At 40.4% G+C, this 21026-nt stretch overlaps 1 protein-coding gene across 1 annotated transcript in view; it reads left to right on the top strand.

Annotated features, from left to right (window-relative positions):
- Nucleotides 1-18255, top strand: part of rcan3 (regulator of calcineurin 3) — a 39087-nt gene extending 20832 nt beyond the window's left edge. The window contains 4 exon segments of the mRNA XM_018663608.2: nt 10791-10964; nt 12290-12400; nt 12402-12462; nt 15000-18255. Coding sequence (XP_018519124.1) covers nt 10791-10964; nt 12290-12400; nt 12402-12462; nt 15000-15154 — 501 coding nt within the window. The 3' untranslated portion in view covers nt 15155-18255.
- The last annotated feature ends 2771 nt before the right edge of the window (nt 18256-21026 follow it).

Genomic DNA, 21026 nt, shown 5'->3' with positions numbered 1-21026 from the left:
AAGCTAAAGGTCAGATGAACAAATTAAGCCTGCGGGGTAATGATTATTTTAATTATCAACTGATCTGCAGATTATTTTCTTGATTAATCAATTAATCACTCGGCCTAGAAAATGTCTGTAAAATTATAACCCACAACAGTCTAAAGCTCAAAAATATTCTGTTGATTATCCGATGAGACACAAAATACCAGAAATCCTCACAGCTGAGAGTATGGAACAAGGTTATGTTTAGCATTTTTGCTTAAAGATTTAATTATCAAAGTATTTGCTGATTAATTTTCTGTTGGTGGACTGATCAATTAATTGCCTCATCACTTAGGCTCTATAACGGACAATGCCTGTATTATCTAAATCAAAATCGAGTTTAAGTGTAATCAGAGCCAGGTTCTTGATGGATTTATTGCTATTTGCTTTTATCAATCATTTAGTTTGTAACCCTTCTCTTTTCACTGCTTTATTATTCAGAGGAAGGACACTGCTCCATGCTCATCAAACATACATTAGATCTGAACATTAATATGAGACTCACATTTAAAAACATGTTGTGATGCACTTTGGCCAGTCGTTAGGGTGAAGGCAAGAGGCAGAGGAGCAGCGGCAGGACAGACAGGATGGATGTAGACGGTGACAGTATCATGTTCTGTGTTGGTGGGAAACCAGATCTGCATCTTGGCAAGGTTGAGCGATCCTGGGCCAGAGCAGTGGGCTCAGGTGTGCTTGCTCCCCCAGTCTGGGCACTAGGCAGGTGGAGATGGGCAGCTCACATTGGCCTGAAACCCTAGAGAAGTGCTGCAGCTCAGGTGTCTGCTAAAGGTTAGCGTCGCGTCCGTTAGGGTGACGTAGAACAAAGGACAGTCTCCCGGCGGGGTGTCTGGTTACCATGTGGCCAAGACGACAAGACTATGAAGTGATAAGATTAGAAGCAAAGAAAAAGGTCTCCCAGTGGAATGTAGAGGCCCACAATTTACTAGCCTGATGAAAAAGCAGCCACGTCATACAATTATTACCCTTTGTTACTGAAATCACTGGCTGAACATAATTTTGCTGTCAGAATTTCCAATAGGATTTCCAGTCCAACACAAATGACTCTGGAAAGACGAAGCAGTTGTAGTGCCTGAAATAGCAATGCCAAGCCCATTACCTGAAGACAGACATTGTGTCTGCAGCCTACTGCTGGCTAAAGGTGAACTTTATAAATGTAACATACAATAGTGCTGAAACGATAAGCCAATTAGTCGATCCACAGAGAATTAATTGAGTACAATTTGATAACTGATTAATCCATTTATTTTTGTCATTCAATAAACAGAAATTTAAAAAATTGGTTGGTTTCAGCTTGTAAGAACATGAGGGTTTTCAGCTTTTCTTAGTTTTATATCATTGTAAATTGAATATCACAGTATGTAAATGCTCCTGACATTGGATGAAAGGCAGGGTACACTCTGGACAGATACTGTAACTAAAAGTCCTGCATTAAACGTAGTTGGGTTAAAGTACAAAAGTACCAGTGTCAGACTATACATGAATTACCAAATGTCTCATTATGCAGAATGTCCTGCTTCAAAATAACATATATTCAGTGGTTATAATTATTTAGCATTAATGCAGTAATGTGTACATCACTATGCGACTGAGTTTAAGTACTATAGACTGCTGGGTAATTTAACAGATAATGCATCATACTTTGTTTGTTGATTATATTTTCTTTAAAATCTGCAACTTAAGTAATGTAAGGTTTAAAATAAGTGTAGTGCAGTGAAAAAATGTTGTTTGTTTTCTTCCAAAATCTGAGTAGAATATCAAAGTAGAAGTAATGCAAATATTCAAATAAAATCCAAGTACCTTAAAATTTTACCCAAGTTTAGTACTTGAGTAAATGTACCCAGTTACTTTCTGCCACTGCCCAAATGTTTCTATATTGGAAGATGACATTGCACTTGCAAGCTGTGCAGCCATGCTCCCACCTTTGCTTCTGTAGTGCTCGATCATCAGTAGAGCCGTGTTCTGCATCACCACCAAAGTGAAGCGCTGATTGCCACCAGGCAGGCAGGGAGAGAGGGTAAAATGCAAGAGAGGGCAGATGGAAGAGATAGAGTGGTGGTGAGTAAAGGAAGAGTTCATCTGTCCATATGCTGCAGTGGCATAAGGTAAGAGCTGTTGGTGTAGCATCTCTCAACCACCTTATGTAATGTTGTGTAACTGTTTGGATTACTGTCGCCTTTAAAGTGTGTGGATCTGCGTGGGAGCCTGTGTGGACACACTCACATGTTAAGAGTGGGTGATGTAAGGAAAGTGTGTGTATTTGTGTGCTCAACCGAGGTTGAGTGCTGCTGACGAGGAAAAGCTCCTGCCTCAATAAAAAACATAACGACCACATTGGTGGTAATAGGATTAATGTGTCCCTGCATGCTGTAAACTGATTTCAGTCTCCCTGCCATGGACTCACTGTCCCAGAGGGAGCGGCAGTGTAGCGCTGCAGCATCAGCCCCTGTCGATACCACTCCCCCGCTCGGGGTATTGATCCCACTGTAATAATACTTGCCCCATTCACATGCCTCCCCAGTGCTTATGCAGCCGTCACAATGCAGACCGATCTATTAATCATGAGTTGTTTTTGTTGTTTTGTAATACTGAGGATTTGCTGCTATGCTAATAGCAATCGCTGCTTTGACAGAGGCCGTATTTGCCTTTGTGTCGTGAGTGTTGGGTCACCACACACACACACACACCTCAGAGTTTATCCAGTGATACGGACTCTGTTTTTCCTGTTGCCACACATTACCTCATCCTAAGTAGTCAGCACGCTAACTGCAGGTCACTGTCTAAGTATGTGCATGTCAAAATGGTCATTAGGTCGTATTTATCCAGTAAGAAGTGATCAAGTTGAATATGATGAGATGGATGTCTTCTGAAGCAGTAAACTATCAGGCAGCTTTGTAACTTAAGCTGTTACGGTTGTGCTAAAAGTGCTACCTGTAAAAATCAACAAGAAGTGCCCAGGAAGTACAACATATTAATCAATATGCTACACACTGAGTAAAAGTACACACAGCAAAGTGAATGTTCGGTTCAGGTCAATTGCGTGAATCTGACTGCTGGACCATTCGTGTTTACATTTAATGCGCAGATGTTAGCTTTAAGCTAGCTAGCAACAGACACACTGATGAGGCAGATGATGCTCCAGAAAGGGATAAAAATAGACATCAGTAAATATTTGCTCACTCACAGATCTGACTGAATGTCAGATAAATTGCCGCGGAGCTGTAACAGTAGTGGTTTCTACTCGCACTAGAACATTTGACTTAAACTAAGTGCTGGTGGCAGAACAGATTAAGTTGCCCATCCTTGTTGATTGAGATGTGCATGTGGTTTTGCACCAATGAACCAGGTTGAACACTTGAAAAACATGATGGAAACATCTTCATATTTTCAGTGTTAGTTTTTACTTCAGACAGTGTTCATAGTAATGTTTGGCAGCTAGACAGTCTGCTGTGGTTTAAACATAATACATTTTCATGTCACGATGATAGTTGTAACTGCACACAGACATAACTGCAATGGAAAGTTGGCTCTGGATTATGGAACGGTCATGGAAAAAAATATGGAATGTGATAAGCAAAAATGTGCTGGAACAGACGTGCATGCAGGTATGAGATTTTTCTTCCAGCCCCGTCTGTTATCTCCACAATCTGCCTCCCTCGTGCGACCTCATTAGACTGGTTCCAGTTTGGCCCTTTAGGGAGGACGGTAATTAAAAATGATGGTCCACACACTTAAGAAATGAATTTTCTTAATTATTCCAACATGGTCTATTTTCAGTTTAACTCTGTCCCTGACTCACCCGGAGGCTCCGTGGCCTAGTTTGTTGGTTTTCACCCAAATCCCATTTCAAGCACGAGGGTCTGGATTAGACTGTGCTAAAGCCACACACGTGTCGCAGAGAAAGATGACTGATGCACCAAGGGGGGGGGGGGGGGTCCAAAACACTGAATAACCTGTCTTCACATCCCAATTAGGCTCGGTTAATCTTTTCATTTTGATCCAAAATACCAAATAGTGTAATTCAACATAGAAGTGAACTAGTTTGTGGATTATAGTCTTGGATTTTGGTGTCCGAGTGCCAGCGTGATTTAAATACTGTACTAGCTTAAATGACAAACCGGATCAAAACAGAGCATTGTGACTCCATCAGTGAATTTAAATGCTTTGGCTACAGATTTTTACTCAGACAAAGCATGCTTATAGCTAAAATATCAGGGCTGAAAACAATGCTCATTTTCACGACCATTTAATCTGCTGGTTATTTTCTCAAGTCATCGCTTAATCTTTTTTTAAATTGCACAACAAATTTTCCCAGAGCTTTGTCCAAACAACAGTCCAAGACCCAAAGGTATTCAGTTCACTATCATAAAAGACTGAGGCAACTAGCACATTGCATCTGAGACCTAAACCTGTGAAATTTGGGCATTTTTCTTTTTAAAAAAAATTACTTAATTTCATGTTGCTGGATTAATCAGTTAATAGTTTTATCTCTATACTGAATGCTTTTTTAACTTCTCACCTGAATGGTATACAACAATCAGTATAAGATCTCTATACACTGTTCTCTTGCTCTCCCTATTTAGCCAAGGCTTTTGTTTTTATACTCAAATTGGGATGATTTTATGCCTTTTTGTGTGTATTTGTTGCATTTTTCAGGCACATGGCCGATCAAAGCAATGACAGAACATGTCAGTGTGCTTCAGCTGACGTGACTTGTTCACTCTCACCAGTGACAGACAACAGCTGAATATGCGAGCCTCATTTAACTCCTTAAACCGCACAATGAGCTGACAAAGACAAACAATGGAAGTCGACAGCATGTAGGAGCTTTTTCGGTATGTCACACTTTGCTGAGGATAGTGTTTATGTGGATGTTTTGGTGCTGCTGTAGTTGGATTTGGTGCGGCGTTGTGTTTACCGTGCAAACAGAACAGGATGGACCTGCAGCTCCGCTAATTGTCAATGATCCCTGCACATCGAAGAAACTTAATCCAGCCTTTACATAACGAAAACACTTAAGTCGCAGTCGTCTGTCACAGGGTTACACCTAATTCCGCCACTTGACTCATTCATTACCTGGAAGAGGTGTGAGGTAGATACACTGTACATGCTTGTTGGTCCCTCAGCTTTAGTTTGCCTCTGCGCCACTGTCAATCACTGCTGATTATTGCTCTGCCGCCTGACTTTGCCCCAGATGAAACCCCCGTCAACATTGCCCCGATAAACCCCGCGCCTCATCCCTAAGCCGACTGATCTTTTGTTCAGATGGTTGTGTGTCAGGACCACTGGCTGGCTCTGCGCTCGCTGTCTCCCTGCGCCGCTGAATGTGAGTCATGCCTGCAGTCATGTCCTGTTGCCACCGTGATGACAGCCTTTCCATTACCGTCAGGAACATAACTGCCTCATTACCCAAGAGGCAATCTGCTGAAGGATAGCCCTGCGGCCACCGGTGGAGTGGCTGCAGTTCACTAGCAAGCTTTACATTTCTCTACATGGGATTTTTATTGTGCTGGTTTACTTCTCTGTCTGTTTGTTATATTCTTCTTTCTTTCTTTTTTTTCCATCTCTTGACACAACAGCCACCCAGACATTGACTGATATCACTTCTCTTCATATAAACAGTATAGTTAGGCTAAAAATAATAAAAAATAATCTTGGTATTTTTTTGGTGAAAAAAAACTGAAAACACAGAGTCTAAAAAGTTTTCAAAAATTGCAGGTTTGCACAGGTCAGTATTGCATTTGTTTTGACTGAGTGAAATCTGTCAAAATTAAGGTGAGAGGGAAAGATCTGGTGTTGATTATTGCGACTTGAGTGTTGTAAGTTTTGTGGAACATGCCCAGGGCTAGCTCAGTTGTGCAAAAACAGGGCAGGGTAATGAAACATTCTTGGACAGGAAGGGAAGGGAATTCAGCCTGTCGACGGGCACCCTGGATGTTATGTAAAGGTGACATGGAGAAACATGCAGTCAGCAGTAATGACCGCACTTGCCATTTCAATCAAACCAAGTTGTCGGCTATTTGAGAGCTGTGACTTCACACCTCCTCCTCCTCCTCCTCACTGCCTCCGCCCTAAACACATCAGATTTCTGTTGCTAGAAAAACAAAAGCTGTGAGTAAAACACACACTTTGATAAGCAAAGGGAACATGAGGGTGAATTTAGACATATGAACTATGTTTTTTTTCCTCATTTCTTTTCCAAATATATGAAGCTTTCCCTTGTTTTCTGTTACCTAGCTACTGTATGTGAGATAAATCATATTTTCGTTCAGCTTCTTCAGTAGATGTTGTTATCTGCCCTGCTGAGAGTGAAAAACAAGAACACGCTGTTCCCTCCTCTTTCACCTGTTGTCCTATAGCTCTCAGTCAGTGAAAATACAGTAGTAGCAGGTGCTTGATCAAGCTGCGTGTGTGTATGTGTATGTGTCTGTGTGTTTTGTGCGATTAAAACCAGTCCATACCTGCTGACAGTCAAACAGCCGTCCTTTGATTGTGTTTAGATACTAATGCTGCTACCTGTCACATTATTTGCCCTCTGTGCATGAGTATGTGTGTGGGTACGACATACAGAAACACCAGCTAACTACATCGCACACACACACGTTTACGCACTTGCTGATTCTCCCGCTCGCTCGCTCTCTCTCTCTCTCACACACATACACACACAAAGAGAACAAAGAGAGTGGGCCACGGCAGGGAACATTGCGATGGCAGATGAGCAGGCCACTTTTCAGCCGTGTGTAACTCAACACCCCTGTCCTCTTCCTCGTTTCCCCCTCCTCTTCCTCCTCTCGTTCCCTCAGGATGTCCGCTCATAGAGACCACATAAATTAGTGATCAGCACGCTCACTTGTTACACACCAATCGCCTGTGGGCGTATCAGCCTCAGTGTGCGGGGTTAAAAACAAACAGTACGTGCTATTATGGAACATGATCTTGGAGCTTTCCTATATCTCCACTCATGCCAAAACATCAATTTAGGTTAAGGAAGTGCCCAGTGTATGTGTGTGTATGTGGAAGATTACCTTATCGGTTATCACACATGGAGTTTGATGACATGCGGGTCATAGTAGCTGACTAAGACTCATGGAAAATTCACGGTTTGAATAAAAGCTTAAGTGGGCTCTGCAGATAGGCCAAACAAGTGCTTTGTTGTCATTCTCAAGCTGATTATGATTAAACCCAAATAATCAGGAGGGTTTGCAAACAAACAGTGGCTGGTAAATAACTTTGAAAGTGTTCAGAGTTTGATTGTGAGAAAATGTTGTTTTTCTCATATTTCAGAAATGATTAAAGCAAAAACACTGACATAGCCTAGTTTATTATTTACTATTATTTACTTAAAATCTTTAAAGTTGAACTAATTAATATTTTTATATCGGCTGCAAAAAAAATATGCGTAAAGTTGAAGTCACTTGTGATAAAAAGTTACAGAAAATTATCATCTGACTCTGCAGGACATTCCCCTCAGCTCTACAAACTTTATAGTGTTCATCTCCCAACTTTAATGTTTTGGTTCAGTCTCACTGTTCTTGTGCACGTGACCTCTCCACGACCAACGACAAAAAGACAAAGTTAGCTTCTAGTTGGTGAACATAATGGAGTATTTTAGCAGCTGGAAAGCTAAATGTATTTGTCAGGACTTGGTGGAGACTAAAACAAAGCTAAAAAAAAAAAAAAAAAAAACTCGACCATTCATCAGGTGTCCAGAAACACAACTACAAATGAATGCTAATGTTGCTTCATATTTGCTAGATGTAAAACTATCAGCTGTTTGTTAATATGTTCTCCATATCAGCTTTTTGTTTAATATGTTAATATGTCAATGGTGCATTTGTTGCACTTCCCCTATGCAGATTTAAAACACCAACACTGTCTATGTGAGCATATGAAAACCTAAACTACGCTTTATCAGGTCACCCAGGCCCACCTGAAAGCCTCTTATAAACAATTTTGCTACAGGGTGTGTCCTGGTTTCTCTGGCTTCTCTCTTCTCTGGCAGGGGCACAAAACATTGGGAAACCTGATAAAAAAAACAAAAACAAAACAAGATTCATAAAAAAGGGATTAAAACTCAGATCTGTGTTGCAGAGAGTGACCTCTTTGATAAAACATTAGCCACTATTTTGAAGGCGACTGTGTTGTCTGTGGGGATGGGAGAATCAATTTTAAATGAGCATACTTGAACACTTGGCTGTCCCTGTGAGTCACCCTGTCCCTCCTCCTCTGGCTTTTTGGGAGTCTTGCATCCTAATTGGTAAGTTAGTCAGTAATTCTCCTCAAAATGCTTAAAAGGAGTCGAGATATTCACACATTCCTGCCTTGACCTCTTTTCCCATGCACCTTGTATGGAGAACCACAAATCTGACTAAAAATGGTATCACAGAGCCCGAAGGTGAAGTCAGCTCTAAAGTTTAAGCCAGTTACCCCGAGGCGTTTAGCAAGGGAAGACCAGATGCACTTACATGGGGAGAAATTCTGGAAATAAAATGGAAGAGGGAGGGGAAGGGGAGAGTATTATGAGTAAAAGCGTTAATCTGCTTATTCTCAAAATGCAAATTGTTTTACCACAGTGTACACCACACTGCAGCATAACTGTGTTTCACAGCTTGCTGAATCATTAACAGCTCGGCATGTGTCAGACAGGGTGATGATGTGATTTCAGAGATGCAGAGTACATCCTGTATTTTAGGGCCGATTCACTGTCTCATACTGACAAGTGCAAAAAGGACTCAGTACTTAGCTGTAGTGAAACAGTCATTAAAGACTGAAAATAGTAATACTTAATAGAATAAATATCATTAATATAACATCTTGCATATAATACTAAAGGCGTTTGAAAGAAATTTAATAGTTAAGGGATCACTAAGGATCTATTTGCATTTCCTTAACAGTGGTAAAATAAATGTGTTTTTAAGTGATGTATGTCATTAAGAAATGCAGAGTATAATAATATATAGCTACATTCTTACATTACATCTTACTTAGGATTTTTAGTCCTTACTGTACTTTCCAGTTCTGAGGAGAAATATGACAATGTAGAATTAAAAGATTAAGTTGATAAATCATTTAATCACTGGGGTGATTTTTCATGCAAAAATGTCAAACATTTGATGTTCCAGCTACTCAAATGTGTGGATATTCTGCTTTTTCTTGTTTTATATCTCAATAAACTCAATATCTTTGAGTTTTGGTCTGTTGGTCAGAAAATAATTGCAAATCAAGATGATTTGGATAGATTTTGTTCACTGTTTTCTGATGTTTTACAGTCCAAACAATCAATGGATTAAAGAAGAATAAATGGCAGATTACTTAATAATGAAATGAATCATTGTTAGTTGAAGCCCAGAAGCAATGCACAGCTTCCTTTAAGCATTTTTGTGATGCATATAGACATTAAAGCATGTCCACCCTTTGATTATGACATGTCTTTCACATGGCGACCAGCATACCTAAATCTTTGTGATGTGTTATAAGTGTAAGAGTAGTTTTTGAATCACAAAATGTCAAAACAAGTTGAGACCAGGTGTATGTGTGCGAGAGAGTTTTTGAAGGATTCATCAGAAGGACAAAGGACTGACGGGACACATAGACAGGACCAAGCACTCACTTCAATGTGCTGAGTTTACAGATACCTGGTGTCTCCCATCACCAAGCTGTCACTAATGTGCAGAGGCAGATCTCACAGCCGACATGCTGCCTGTGTTCCTTCAGGTAACAGGCACCCATCTCATCCTGGTGAAAGGTGCTGTGTCAGCCGAACAAGGAAAGTGTTGTGGGAGTATTTCGGTTTTCTATTTCCCACTGCCTGTAACAGAAGAGAAAGTAGACTCAGATAGAGGGTGTCATGCAACAGCACAATCAGGGTTCAATAGTGGCGCTTACCAATTGATATTGGGGCACATGAATCAAATAGAGTAGGAAAAGACCATTTGCTTGGTATGCTGTGTATATTCTGCTATGTCTTTTCAGAAGCTTTCAGTGCAAAGTGACGAAATTGTTGTGTGATAATGTAATTGTTGCAGGACAAAATGAGTGGAGCAGAAACTGAATAAATAACTCGACAGCACCTATGGGAGGCACCTGAGAAACATGCAGCAGTCTGAATCAGGCCCGTACTGTTAGTGACAGTCTGTCCTCTCAACTGGCACATTAAATCAATCGTCCATCTTGATTCTTGGAAAGAAGACTCATGTTTCCGCCTGTGCTTAGAGATGGTCGGCTAGGAGACAAAAAAATAGCACTGCTGATTACTCAGAAAACAGCTCTCCAGGCGGCCTTTTTCCTTTTCCTTTCAGCCTCCTACTGAGCTGCTTGATTGAGTTCACATCTGAGGAGGCCAATTTGGTGCCCATGGAGAGGACAGAGTAAAAAAACATAGGAGATGTGGGACTATATCATATGGGTTTAGTTAAAAACTAAGTGTGATACAGGAGGAGGAAGGAGACGTGGTCAGAGACAGGAGAGAATTACAAGATTAAAAAGGGGGGAGTGAGAAAAGAGGATGGTGAGACAGCATCAGAGAAAATTGGAGGAAAATGACAAGAAGCTGGAAATCTAATTTCCCTATTAGCTCAATAGCAAATGAAATGGGTGCAGAGCAGTTAGAGTCACGCCTGCTGCTCAGACACAGGTGTCAGTGAATAATAACTAAACCCCCAAACTTCAGCTCTGCCTGAAATTTCTTTGTTGGCTAGATCTCTATCTCTAATCACATTTGTACATTTTTATGTTTTTATCTCCTACAGGAGAGGTTTGAGGCGTTGTTTAGGATCTACGACGAACAGACGACTTTCCAGATGTTCAAAAGTTTCCGGAGAGTCCGGATCAACTTCAGCACTCCAGAGGCCGCTGCCCGCGCTCGCATCGAGCTCCACGAGTCAGAGTTCAACGGCAAGAAGCTGAAACTCTACTTTGCCCAAGTGAGTGTCAGTAAAGGGGTCTGGGAAAGGGCAGGCAGGGGGCCTGGGACTGGGACCATCTATGTAAGAGCACTGCTTATTTACATGGACAGTTATGCCCCAGTGCATCATTCTCTCCAGCGTGCGCACACAGAACAGGGATGAAAACTTTAAAGGAGGGTGACACCCCCTCTCTTTCAAACTCTTTTCACTTCCTCTGTTTTCTCCTCTGTTTTTGCTGTTGCTGTTGACCCTCTCTTCTCTGAGCCACACCTGACTGCTTCCTCAGCCCCTCCAAGTCTCCTATCAGAACCCGTCAGTCTCATGATTGAGCACATGAACGCATAAATTCTTGATATCTCCTCCATTGTAGCTTGTGTGTGTGCCTGTGAGGAAACAAGGTGAAGTGTGTTTCAAACCCAAAATAAGAAGAGTGTATTTCTGCATTTCAGTCATATCTACAAAGATGAGATTAGAGTAGAGTAATCTGTAGGTGAAAAGACGCCTGGTTGTTTTGGTTAAAACTGGGCTAAATTAGTTGAAAAGGGTGCTTAGACATCTAACTGGTTACATATATAACAATTGTTTCAACAGAATTTAAATGACTATATTTCAATGTGTAGCAGGTCCAGAGAAAACACTGAAATGTTGTCACTGAAAATATGTTAAAACAGCTGTTATATGTAAACAGGAAAAAGATTTTAACCCAGTTTAGGCTGGTTTTAGCCCAGATACTTCCATGTCATATGACCTGCAAACCATCACATTCATGCTCACTGGGAAGTCAGGAGTCAACTTATAATTGACTTTATCATAAATGCATGACCAGTCATGACCCCTGCCGCACCTTTCAGTACTTTGATATAAGAGGATTAAGGATTTTACAGCTCAGGACGGATGCCACATGTAGGTATTGTAATAACGGCAATTGGCAGCTATCAAAACACCAACATCCACTCATGGGAGGGAGTCTGCAATTTGAGACTATAAGACTGAAGCTGTGACTGCAAACCCTAATGTGCTTTTCTTGCTCTTAAGTATCAGGATTACAGTTTAAAGTACAGGAACTTACATAGCTTCACCCAGTTTGACACGACTCACACAGCACTGCGCTAGTGTTTCAAAGGTGTGAAATTGTTTACATTTTGTCTACTCCTTATATAGAGACCCAGGATTTTCTGTTCCTTTTTACAGGCACTATGGCGTGAAGTTAGGTTGTAGCTATGTCCACTATCAAGTGTATTGAACCAGTGAAAAATGGGACAGGTGTACAGTTAAATACATAAACTATTTCACACACTTGATGTCACTACAGCCCTTATCAGTTGTCATCCTCTTTCCAATAGGTCCAAAATGGCGACGAGGACATCGACAAGTCGTACCTGGCCCCTCCCCAGCCCGTCAAACAGTTTCTGATCTCGCCGCCTGCCTCGCCACCTGTGGGCTGGAGCCAGAGCTGAAGACGCTACACCCGTCATCAACTATGACCTGCTGTGTGCAGTAGCCAAGCTAGGACCTGGTCAGTATTCACTAAGTTCAATAAGCTTGTGTGGTACGCTCATACTTAGACGCACACAGTAAGTGCACAGCCATGCGCAGAAGCAGTGTGTATGGAGGTATAAGAAATCTAATTGAGTCATTCGTCTGAACAGTAACCCTGATAGAAACAGGAAATCATTTCACACTCCTCAGCGGGGTGTTATAGAAAGATTATGTGTCTAGGAAGCAATTAGGACAAAGAAATTGGGCTGCACATAGTTGAATCATTTCTGTTTTATTCTTTACATTTCCTGAAGGGTTTTCAGTCTGTGAAGCAGCATCGTGCCTAATTTACCTGATCACAGATGCATTTTCCTAGAAGACTACCATTGCATGCTGTTATAATGTCATTATGAATAGAGTGGCATTTTAAAATTGATCTCTCCATGTGAGATGGGCGCCCTGCTCCAGTGTTGCACATGGTCCTGGTCAGGCAGCAAGAGAAAAAAAAAAAAAAAACAGCTTGAAGCCCATAAATCTTATCCACAGAGCTGGCTACCATACGTCAATGTCAAGGGTGCTTAACCCGGACTTGCTGCACTCTGTCATCTCTAAGGAAATACGGATCAAAGCCCATATTTGTGTGTGTGCATCTTTGTGTGTTTGTGTATGGGTTTGTTAAATGTAAATTGACAATTCACCAAATCCCTCCATCAAACAGCGATTGATTAATCTTAGTTAAGGAGTCATAACCAGGCACAGCAGGTAAATATTTGGTTTTCTCCACATGCCACAGCGATGTGCGAGGAGTTGTAGAAAAAATGATAATTGACATTTACAGAGTTTTTTTAGCCTTTGGAAAAAAACCACAGGAGCAAAAGTGTAACGAATGCATTAAACAGTGTGTTTGCTTACTCTATGTCTATCACCAACTATTACAAACCTTACTACCATGGCCAAAGACCACATCATTTACTAACTACGTTATTTTTTGAGTCACATTATAGTTAATCCTTAATGTTTTCAGATTTAAGGCTATCATCAGCTGCACTTATTATTCAGTCGGCTTACACCCAAGCAGCTTCAGCTAATATTACATTAGCATTGCGTAAATACCAACACATCAGTGAGTTAAAAGCCATTTCTGGTTGCATTAAAGCCAAAAACATACAGTTCGAAAGTATGTACAATACTAGGACTAACTTGCTCTGCCCTGCAATACAAGAGTAATGTGTTTCTTTGTTTTTAAGTCTCCCACACATATCATTAGCAGGTGAGAAGACAAACGTCTTGCCTAGGAGCTGTTAGCTGTAGCGTCACTCTTTTAGCATGATGTTATGTATAGCATGTATCCATTAAATGCATATTCAAGACCCTTTTTAAAATAGGATTCTATTTTTAAGGTGCTTACAGGTCATTAACTCCTCAAGTGATGGTTGTGGCTTTTGTCAGCCTCTGTCTGAAATCAAATACACATTGTTTCTGAAATTACTAAGCCACCACTATCACTGGGAACAGTTTTTTGTAAGGGAAACAGTCATTTCCTATGAGGAAGGCAATGAAGTAACACTACCCCACAAACTAATGTAATGATTAGAATGTAGATCAGTTTCACTGCACCACAGACAGATCTTTTTGCAGCTCATGTCCCATTGCAATTTTAGCAAGTGTACTAAGTGTGTAGGCAGCTCAGCTCAGCACAGAAGATCTTTCCCTGCAGCCTTGTTCTCCGGCAGCTTTTCTGCTCAGTAATGTCTCCTCTGTCTGCCTTGTCGACAAGATTTCAGATTGCGGCAACCTTTATAAAATGTCACCCAACACACATGGAAATGTGCCGTGTCCACAGTGTCTTTCCGTGTTTGTGTATGTGGGTATGCTCATGCTGATGAAGTGGAAACTTCTAAGTCTGTATTCAGCTGAACACTATTATCTTTTTTATTATCAACAAAAACATGATTAAACTTTCCACATACACACACACACACACACACACACACACACACACATGCACAGTCCAGCCCAGAGGACCACTTTTGACACGTTCTGCTGTTTCCATAGCAACACGAGGCATCAGGAAATGGCTTTGTTCTTCGCCTCAAATCCTGGCATCTAAAATCAGATTAGCACCAGGCTGCAGCACAGTGCGCTGACTCCCTCTGTCAACTCCCTGCGGTAACAGCAGGACTCTATTCACTGTCCATCTCTCTGTTTGGCACCACAGTGAAAAGCTACTAGACCAATTTCCTCCTGTCTGCCAGCTGTCTGATCTCATCTCCATGGCAACTGTGATACAATCTCACAAGTGTATGTTTTCAGTCCGAGTCTGCTGAGTTTGGCATCTGGACAAATGGCAGCACTATTCCAAGGAAAAGTCTTTTTGTTTTCTCTTGAATCCATGTCCGTCCACCTGAGTGCTGAACCATTCTTGAACAGACAGAAAAGACAGTAGATTTGTCCTATAAAAATGCTCTCTGCGTATTATAAATAAATCTCAATCCTCTCTTTAGCTTGGGGATTTTTCCTTAGTAACTCCTGCTCTTCCTTTCCCTCTCTCCATCCCTCCCTCCCTCCCCACAGGTGAAAAGTATGAGCTCCACGCGGGGACAGAGTCCACCCCTAGCGTGGTCGTCCACGTGTGCGAGAGCGAGACAGAGGAGGACGAGGCGGCGCGGCCAAAGCAGCAGATCGTCCAGACCAGACGTCCCGACGGACCCCCCAAAGTCTTCAACTAAAGAGGCCTCCCCCGCGACACCAGTGCGGCCCCTGACCGCCCCTTAAACCCACAACACACCTGCCCTCTCTCTCTCGTCTCTGCACTCACAGAGAGCGTTGATGCCCCTCATTTCAGTTCAAATACAAGCAAAAACAAAACCAACAAACATTGCTCGAAGACGGTGTTTGTGGGGAGCGTGGCGATGGAATGAGGCGGCTTGAAGGGGATGGATGAGAATCACACACACACTCATCACATTCTGCGGACAGCAGTGGGGAGTGGCAGGCACGCTTGCCTCCACCCCACCCACCCCCCCTCGTTTTCAGCAAGAGGGGTCGAAATACCTGTCCCAACGCAGGCACCTGTCACTTATCACACACACTCAGCTCTCATTGCTAGTCCTGCTCAGTCTTGCTAGTTAGTTAGCTTGTTAGCCGTACCTCTCCCTTTGTCTCAAAGTCGTGTGTACAGTAACCTTTGGTTGAGGACATGCGATACTCTAAAGACATTTTTCTGTTTTTTCTTTTTTACAATAAATTGTGTTCTCAGATACATATATATGTATATATATGTATATGTATATATATAGATACATATATATATATATATATATATACACATATATATTTGTGTCTATTTTTTTCTTCTTTTTCATCCATTTTCATATCTGCTGGTTTGTTGCTTAAGCTTGCATCAAGATTGAGTGTGTGATGTTCCCGCTCTTGTCTGCATGTATATACTGTATTACAAAAAATACGTACAGAAACACAAATACTAACAAGATATATCAAGAAAAAGGAACCTATTTAACATCACACACAGCACGAAGCGCCATATGTGACTAACAAAGTTGTGGTGGTTGTTTGAATAATTTTTTTTTTGCTTGTTTTTCGCTTTTTGTCTCTTTTTTTTAATTTGGAGAGGTGTTGTTTTTTGCTAAACTACTAGATGTGTATTCTTACTATGTATTTGATACCCCAACACTTTTTGCATGCTTAGTTACTTCTGTAGATGAGGAGCTGAGGTGTTTTTTCTTTTTTTATTGTTGTTTGTGATGACAGGGAAATGGTGTGATGCTTTTGACGCAAGTGCATATCTCCACGCAGAGTTTCAAGTGAAAAAAGCTTAATGGATTTTTTGTAAGATTGACAGTTCAGTCTTCAACTTGGCAAATTTGCATTTGTCACTCTTTTTTTGTGGGGGGGGGGATTTGATGGATCAGAGATAGTTCATCCCCCTCATTTTCTTCAAGGGGTTTGGGACTTTTTTCCTCTCTGATTCAGTTTGTTGTAAATCATATCTTTAATGTCTTGGTTATGTTCTTTGATCAAACCCACTTTTTATGTGTCAGGTTTTCTTCTGAAACCTACTGCTTGTTTTGCACTGAGTATCTCTCGATATCTCCAAGCAATTGCAGGACTCTCGAACGTCTCCTGCTGTGCGCCAGAGTACTGCGCTGCTTTTCGCTGTAAATAGCTGAGCGTAGCATAGGTTTGTGGAAATAGTCCTTTTAGATTTTATAGTTTACCTGGAAGCATTTTGCTGAGAAAAGGGAAAATTAGGTAGCCTCATGAGATATCAACCAAAGCATTCACTCACCTCACATTATCATCAAAACACAAACTGATTTTTCTTACTTCAACACACTAATGTATATTTGTCAAAACTGAGAAAGAAATCATACTTTCCCAACACAACTGCAGTACCTTATTGCATTTTTATTTTATATTAACATACTTACTTTTTCCACAGTATGTTGTTCAGAGGAAATTCAAACAAATCTCCACTTTATAAAAAAATCCTTCTTTTTTGTTTTATTCTCTCGACAGTCCCATATCAGATTAGTGTGCTTCACCTACTCATTTAATGAAATCATTAGAAGCAACAGGAACAAATGTGTCTAACAGGGCTTTTTGGTGTCAGCAGTGAGTCTAATCCTTATTTGTCATTAGGCTGCATGAAATCTTAACTTTTTTGCTATATAACAATATTAGTGAGCAAAAGTCCATCTGCATGTGAGCACTTTATTGTCGGTGTTTTGTTTGTTTCCTTGATATGAAATTGTCTTTCTTGAGACAAAGTAGGAAGCACACTGCATTTCTTCTCTGTTTCTTTCTTGTGTTGTGTATTTTTTTTCTTCTTTTATCTCAAGCTGAACACCTGGTTAGCCTTTTCACCAGCATATTGCAGTGAGTGAAAACACTCCACTTCCTTTTTGCTCGTGTGAACCTTGGAGAATTTCAGGCCTTTTGGATCTGCTAGAATGTGCTGCATGCAGTACAGTTAGAGGTTTAAAATGAGGCAGGATGACATTGCAGAACAAAATCGAATGTCTTTGTTTTCGTGTTTGTCCACAAGAAACATTTATCTTATCTTCTGAGAAAGTTAAACAGCTCTTTGAAATTCACCATGTTGGCAGAGTGCAGTTTTATTGGCACTACAGTAAAGCTGTCGCAGTTATCTGAGCAGACAGCAGATTGGTGGAACTACTGAGGTGGATTATGATGAAGAAGGAAGCACGAAGGAAGCAGTGGGACAGGAGGAAAGACACATGTGGAGAATTTTTTTACTCTAGTCATTGGGTTTAAAACTGGGTGCATTTTGGTCACAGTTGAAATGAAAATGTATATTTATGTATATATGCCAAGTGTTCTGTTTTTTTGTTGCTGAGACCAGTCCCAGTGTGCAGTTTGTTACGGCTTCTCTTGGCAATGTTGTAATGGAAAAAAAAAATTACAAAAATGTGTAACAATAAGTCCTGAAGATGCTCGATCAAAACCAACTGTCATTGTGTTGTGTTCAACAGTTCGACATGAACTCTGTTTGAATGTTTCTTTTCTTTCTGGGGAACGTCTACTAAAAAGGTCAATAATACAGTTTGTCACTGTTGTACTGTTTCTGTTGAAATATGAATATTGTGTCTTGTATTGTAGGAATCCAGAAAACAAAGTAGCAAAACAAGCAATAATTTACAGTTCTATAATACCGGTATGTGTATTTTCATGTTCTGTACTTATTTCTCAGAGATGGTCTCTGTCTCTTACAGTATCCGCTTCTATTTGTGTAGTATAATAGTCCTTTGTTTCACATAGAGAAATACATAAAGACTTATTCTTAAAAGCCATGTTTAATGTTGTTTATTTTAGGGGTTTTTTCACTTTAGGGACTACACATGGCATGTAAACAGGGGAAAAGAAACAAACTCTCAAGCAAGATTTCCAGTGTAGGTTATAAATGTAATACTATACACATACTACACATAAGTAACAGAGCTTAACATCCCTTTTCCAAAAGATAAATTGGAGAATTTCTTTGAAAACCAGAAGGTTCTTTAACAAATACTGTATTGAAAGCACCCACAATCCTTTTGTACATCTGAAGTCACATAGCAAATTGCTGCTAGATTTCCTAACTTAAGATGGCAGCTAGAACTGAGTTAACTTTTTACCATGTAAACCAATATTTTTGAAGTCTTAAAAGACACATTACTAGGTAGAAATCTGTTATGTTAATTTCGACATTTCAATATTTTCATGCTAAAAAAAACCGTTTGTGTATTTGTTCTATATAATGAGCAAAGAGCATATCATTTTGTTTTAGCTAGGCAACTAGGAAATTATCTCGCAGCTCAGAAAATGGGACCTATATATTTTTTCATCCCCAAGCAACTGGCAGGATATTTTTTAATCCAGAAGATTATCTACAGGTGGAAATATCACCAAAACCGTAAGTATTGTTAATGAATCTTTTTAGCGACGTGTTATGGTTTATGTTTAGCTCAATTACCAAACGTTAGCATGCTAACTCGACAAACTAATACTGTGACCACTGTCACCGTTAGCGTGCGTCAGTTAGCATTTAGCTCACCTCTATGTCTATGCGTAACCTCACAGGCCTGCTAGCGTAGCTGTAGACTAGTCTTGATTAATGGAGGCCAGAAAAGCACCTATAGCTGTGTGTGCAATGTAATAATAATACACTAAAGACACAAAATGAGGCTATACATCAGTGCAGCCACGCAGATGTAAATGTGAAGTACTCATTCACACACAAACACAATGCACAATGAACACAAATTCCCTCATTATACATGACAGTGACTTTTTACATTATATAGAAAAGCCTTCATCACTGCATTGACATTTATATGAAGCTTACTGCTAAAATAAGGCAGTGGTACTGTCACATGGAGGTAACACCTCAAATTTCCCCCAAGGACCTAACACTATTAATATTCTGTCTGGTCAGAGCCTGGTTTCAGTGGTAAAGACAAAGACGGCAAGGTTGAGTTAATGATTCTTTTAGTGGGCTACACTGACATGTATTTTATAACATGAAAGGTGAGGTGATTGTGTGGCAATAAAGCCGTGAACTGAATTTGATTTTGAATTTCACGGCTGCAGTTTCCTTGTGTCAGTCATGAGGAAAATACAGATGACTGCTCATGAATCCTGTAACAATAGATTTCTCTCTGACAAACCGCATTTCATTATTGTGTGAGGAGAGAAAAACAACAAAGCCAAAATGTTATGTCTGATTTCACAAAAGGTGTTTTGCAAGTGCAGGTTTGCTCACAAAGGAGGGGGTGAAAAAATTTAGCAAGAAAATGCGAATGACTTTGTCTTAGTCTGCCCAAAACTCTACATGTTCAAAGCAGGTAGAACATGCAAGGTCATGCAAGGTTACCTGTGTCACCACTGACATACTTAATGGTCTATGGAGGCAAAACAGTTAACGACTTATTTTGCAGGTGGAAAGGACTGAGTTATATCTGTGAGATGAGACATGCTCTGCACCTCCCCCATCTTCTTCTCCATGACACAAAAAGCTCTCTCTTCACGGTGCAGGGATTGGGGAATTCCTCTTCACAATGACCCTCACTGTTGAACGTGATAATGTGTGTGCACCTTAGGGGAACAGATCAGGTTAACGTGGCCCTCATGGGTGTTAATGGGGCCAGTACCTCCATATTCCTCTAAAGGAACTCTCCAGAGTTACACAGCACAAATGTCTCAGTTGCTCACACAGGAATCTGAAGTGATGCATTAGTCATGAGTTGACAGTAGTGATCCTTTTTTTTTTCTTTTTTTTAAGTAATAGTAGTAAAGTGGGTCCTTGAGAGTACACATGCTGGACTCAACAGAAACTGTGTAATGGGTTTATTTTTGACTGAATTCAAACATTAAACCCAAAACAAAAAAGTAATGTAGGTGAAGTTAGTGAAGACTTTTATCAGTCCTGAAGGAAATTCTTGTGCCAAACATAACATAGCAAAACAGGGAGGAAAAAGAGATTAATAATAATAATAATAATAGGTAAGGTGAATGGAAAACCTACTGTTTTGTTTTATATTATATTTCAAAGGTAATTTAATGTCTTGTGGTGTTTAAAGATTATAACATTGCTAAACAACCTCAGGTTCAAAATCTAGTGAATTTTTAGCCATACTATAACCATGGCTTGAGGATGACATGATCAGTCACTCCATGACTTTGGTCCAAACTGAAATCAACAATCAACAACAATAAAATAGTTTGTCATGAAATGTGGTAAGTTATGGATATTTGTGGTCACCAGAGGATAAACCTAACTTTGTTGTGGTCAAAAGTTCTATTTGTTCAGTTCTTTGGTTTGTGATTGTTTTGTGGCTTGAAAAACTAATGAGCTGTACTTTGTGTAAAGTGCTATCCAGCACCTATTAGCATGCTAACACGCTAAACTAAGATGGTGGTCTTGATAAAGGTTACACCTGCCTAACATCAATGTGTTAGCTATGTCATTGTGAGCATGTTAGCATCACGGCTGTGGTTAGCATGCTGACATTAGCATTTAGCTACTGTGCCTAAGTACAGCCTCACAGAGCCACTAGCTAGTCATGTTGTAAACAATCC

This window comes from Lates calcarifer, linkage group LG19 (assembly GCF_001640805.2).
Source record: "Lates calcarifer isolate ASB-BC8 linkage group LG19, TLL_Latcal_v3, whole genome shotgun sequence".
Lineage (NCBI taxonomy): Eukaryota > Metazoa > Chordata > Actinopteri > Centropomidae > Lates > Lates calcarifer.
Note: the sequence above shows the minus strand (reverse complement) of the source record. Positions and strands in the feature narration are given on the sequence as shown.